At 42.9% G+C, this 2,941-nt stretch overlaps 2 protein-coding genes across 2 annotated transcripts in view; both read left to right on the top strand.

The window, feature by feature from the left end:
* LOC140923540 (uncharacterized) overlaps positions 1 to 2,526 on the top strand; it is a 3,754-nt gene extending 1,228 nt beyond the window's left edge. The window contains exon 2 of the mRNA XM_073373616.1: positions 703 to 2,526. Within this exon, the coding sequence (XP_073229717.1) occupies positions 703 to 1,406 (704 nt within the window). The 3' untranslated portion in view covers positions 1,407 to 2,526. The remainder of the gene's footprint in view (positions 1 to 702) is intronic.
* Positions 2,527 to 2,929: 403 nt separating this feature from the next.
* LOC140922939 (uncharacterized) overlaps positions 2,930 to 2,941 on the top strand; it is a 2,140-nt gene continuing 2,128 nt past the window's right edge. Inside the window, exon 1 of the mRNA XM_073372986.1 lies at positions 2,930 to 2,941. This exon is cut by the window's right edge and continues 122 nt beyond it. The gene's annotated coding sequence lies outside the window, so the exon portion shown is untranslated.

Here is a 2,941-nt window from a genome sequence, read left to right as displayed (position 1 = left end):
TACTCATGGGAATTCTTGGTGGGGGTGTGCCTCCCGGTTCTACAAATCCTGACCCTATTTCAGACCAAAAAATGTCATTCTCCAGACCCGTTTTGAGACCAGACCTCCAAAATCCATACCCGTTTTCAGACCCGGCCTTTAGGAAGAAATTACGTCATCATTACTTAGATTAGAGCGCAAACAAAAAAAAATATTCAAATCCATTTCGAATTCGTACGCTCCCGTAGGTCCCTCAAAAACGATACACTATTCCAGACCAACATGGGCAAAGTGTATACCCGTTTTCAGACCAAAACGGCGCAAAACTCCGGCCCGATGGGGTGGCCCCTGGTAGCCAAAACAGCGGAGTTACTTCTCTCGCCCCACTCCTCCACTCTTCAATAAGTACAATTACACCTCTCATGGACAGGCCACGAGGAAAAAAAAGGATTCCCATCGGTTTATGAACGATTTGTTTTAGGGAATCGACTCTACGCTACGGTTGCCCATCCGAGAGTGGGTCACTCCCGGCTTCCATACAAGCACTACATCGCACATACACTGTAAAAGTTATATGCGGTGATGTTATAATCAAAAGATGCTTGGCACCGAAAGAAGCCTATTCATTTGTACCTTGTTTTCCCTCTGGTTCTAAGAAAAATTCGCTTCCTTCCTTCATCTTTTCAACAACCCATCCGTTTACAATACATACCACTTTCACAGGGCAGTCCAAAGCATTACCTGTGTTGAACTGTCGGCATCTCAAACTAAATGTACCCTCGGCCGCCTCAGGAGTCTACTGGATTGACCCGGATGGTGGTCCCCATGGGAACGCTTTCCAGGCTTACTGCGACCAACAGACAGATGGAGGGGGCTGGACACTAGTTTGGAGTTATACCTTCACGGATTACAAAAATTTTGGCAGTGGCTCAAACGCAGTCACCCCTCGTCCCACCTGGAAATCCAGCGGTGCTAATACTCGGGTATCTACAACAGTTCCACTCAGCGAGACCCACTATGAGGCCATGGACTTTACTTTGTGGCGCACCATTGGTAACCAGACTCTGATTAAAAGTAACATCAACAACTGGCTCGTTTGCAAGGAGGGCACTGGTAGTATAGTGAGACAAAAGGCCGGGTCACTCAGCTGTAAACTGGTTAAACAGGTTTCACAGCAGTGTGCTGGGGTTGTACCAACATCCTTCGTGTTACACACTTACGGACCTTACCTGTCCAGTACCAGTCTGTACTACTATTTTGACGGTCATACAAGCTCTAATTTTCCCACACATGATCCATGTGGTACAAACAAAGGAAATCAGTTATCAGGTGTAGCTAATCCACATGGTAATATCGTTAATTCGTTATCGTTAATTTCAGTCGTTTTAAACTCAATCTATTTCTTTTGCTCCACCTGGTTAAAATGAGATAAAAGCTACAAAAAAACACTTATCGCCAATTATATAATCTTTCGCAGAACAAAAAATAATGCCCTTCGCAGACAGAACCATTATCAACTTTCCTTGTCAGGCCACTTTAAAACTTGCTTACTTAACCTCGCAGTTTTCGTATGAAGTGTTTTTGTTGTTCTCAATTTTCTTCTAACGCCGCTCTCTGAGTGTAATTAAAGCGGGGTGACCTTGCAATAATTGCAGTTCATTTCGATTGCAGTCCCCAAAATTATTTTGTATAATCATGTTCTTCAACTGAAGGAGGAGTGTTTAAAAACAAAGTCACAATTCCAGTGACAATGCAGGTGTGATCTAAATTTATTGCCGAACGAATAATTTTGTTTCTGCTTAAAAAAAACCTACCACGTCGTCTGATATACTGGATTTTTTTTCTCGTTAATCCTTTGACCCTTCTTTCTGTATTTTACTGCTGGTTCAGACTTTTTTTAGAGGCCAAGGCACAGTTAGACCAAAATAAGCGATTTTCGCGACTCCTTATCAGTCTTGATCCAAAATTAGATACTCCTCATCATACCAGCTGGTATGAAGCCTGGCAACAGATACGAACTGCTGCCGTTTGGCGTCAAACATTTGACAACTGGGATGTACATTCTCAATTTCATGCAATTTTATATTTTAATCCTCTTAAATTGCGAAAAATAGGCGGTTGCGTCGACTAAAAGCTATACCAACTCCGCACCCGGGTTGCAAACTGAGTCATTTTCGCCCTACCTCAACGCATGCATATCTAAAGTCAGACCAAACGGATTGAGAAGGACTAAAAAGCGGCATACGGAACCTTGGACACCGGACATTTCTATATAGCTTAAAATGAACCAAGGTAGCTCTTATTCATGACATTAGTATCGCTATTGTTTCATCCTTTGCCTGTCGCTGCTTGCTCGCTGTATTTTAAAAACGGGACCCAGAGGACCATAAACCCCGGGGGCTGCCATATGGGGTATATGAGTATGTGTCGCTGAGAAAAGGGTTATTTTAAGCACTTACCTCGCAAACTCAGTATGAGAGTAAATCCTTACGAGTTGGTCTCAAATTGCGTAATCCTTAAAATGGCCGTGAACATAAAAGATTTGTATGGGAATTCAGGTGAAAGATTCGAGAAGATAAATACTCGCTAGAATTTTCAATAAAATACACCTAATCTCCTTTACTTTGCTTGTCTTTCCTTGCTGTGCGGTTATTTTCCCGATCCATTGCGATTTAAGCGATTTCCTTTAACCCCGAGTTTGCACTCTAAGAGAAAGGACCTTTCAATTAGAGATATAGGGAACGGAATGAGGGTTTTAAAATTGCAATTGTACAGCTCTACTTCAGGCTAATCGTTCCAGGGTAAGAGTGGTACACACCCACCCTTAAATTTCTAGAGTACCTCCTCGGGGCAATTGATTGGACAAAATCCAGAAATCAGTCAGTTAAAACGTGCTGAGACTCCTCCCTTCCATCCTGAGGGTATACCTGCATAAAGCCATGCCTGGTCACCACTGTCTCCA

Source organism: Porites lutea, chromosome 13, assembly GCF_958299795.1.
Source record: "Porites lutea chromosome 13, jaPorLute2.1, whole genome shotgun sequence".
In the NCBI taxonomy this organism is placed as follows: domain Eukaryota; kingdom Metazoa; phylum Cnidaria; class Anthozoa; order Scleractinia; family Poritidae; genus Porites; species Porites lutea.
The sequence above is the reverse complement of the archived record's forward strand: the minus strand, read 5'-3'. Positions and strand labels throughout refer to the sequence as shown.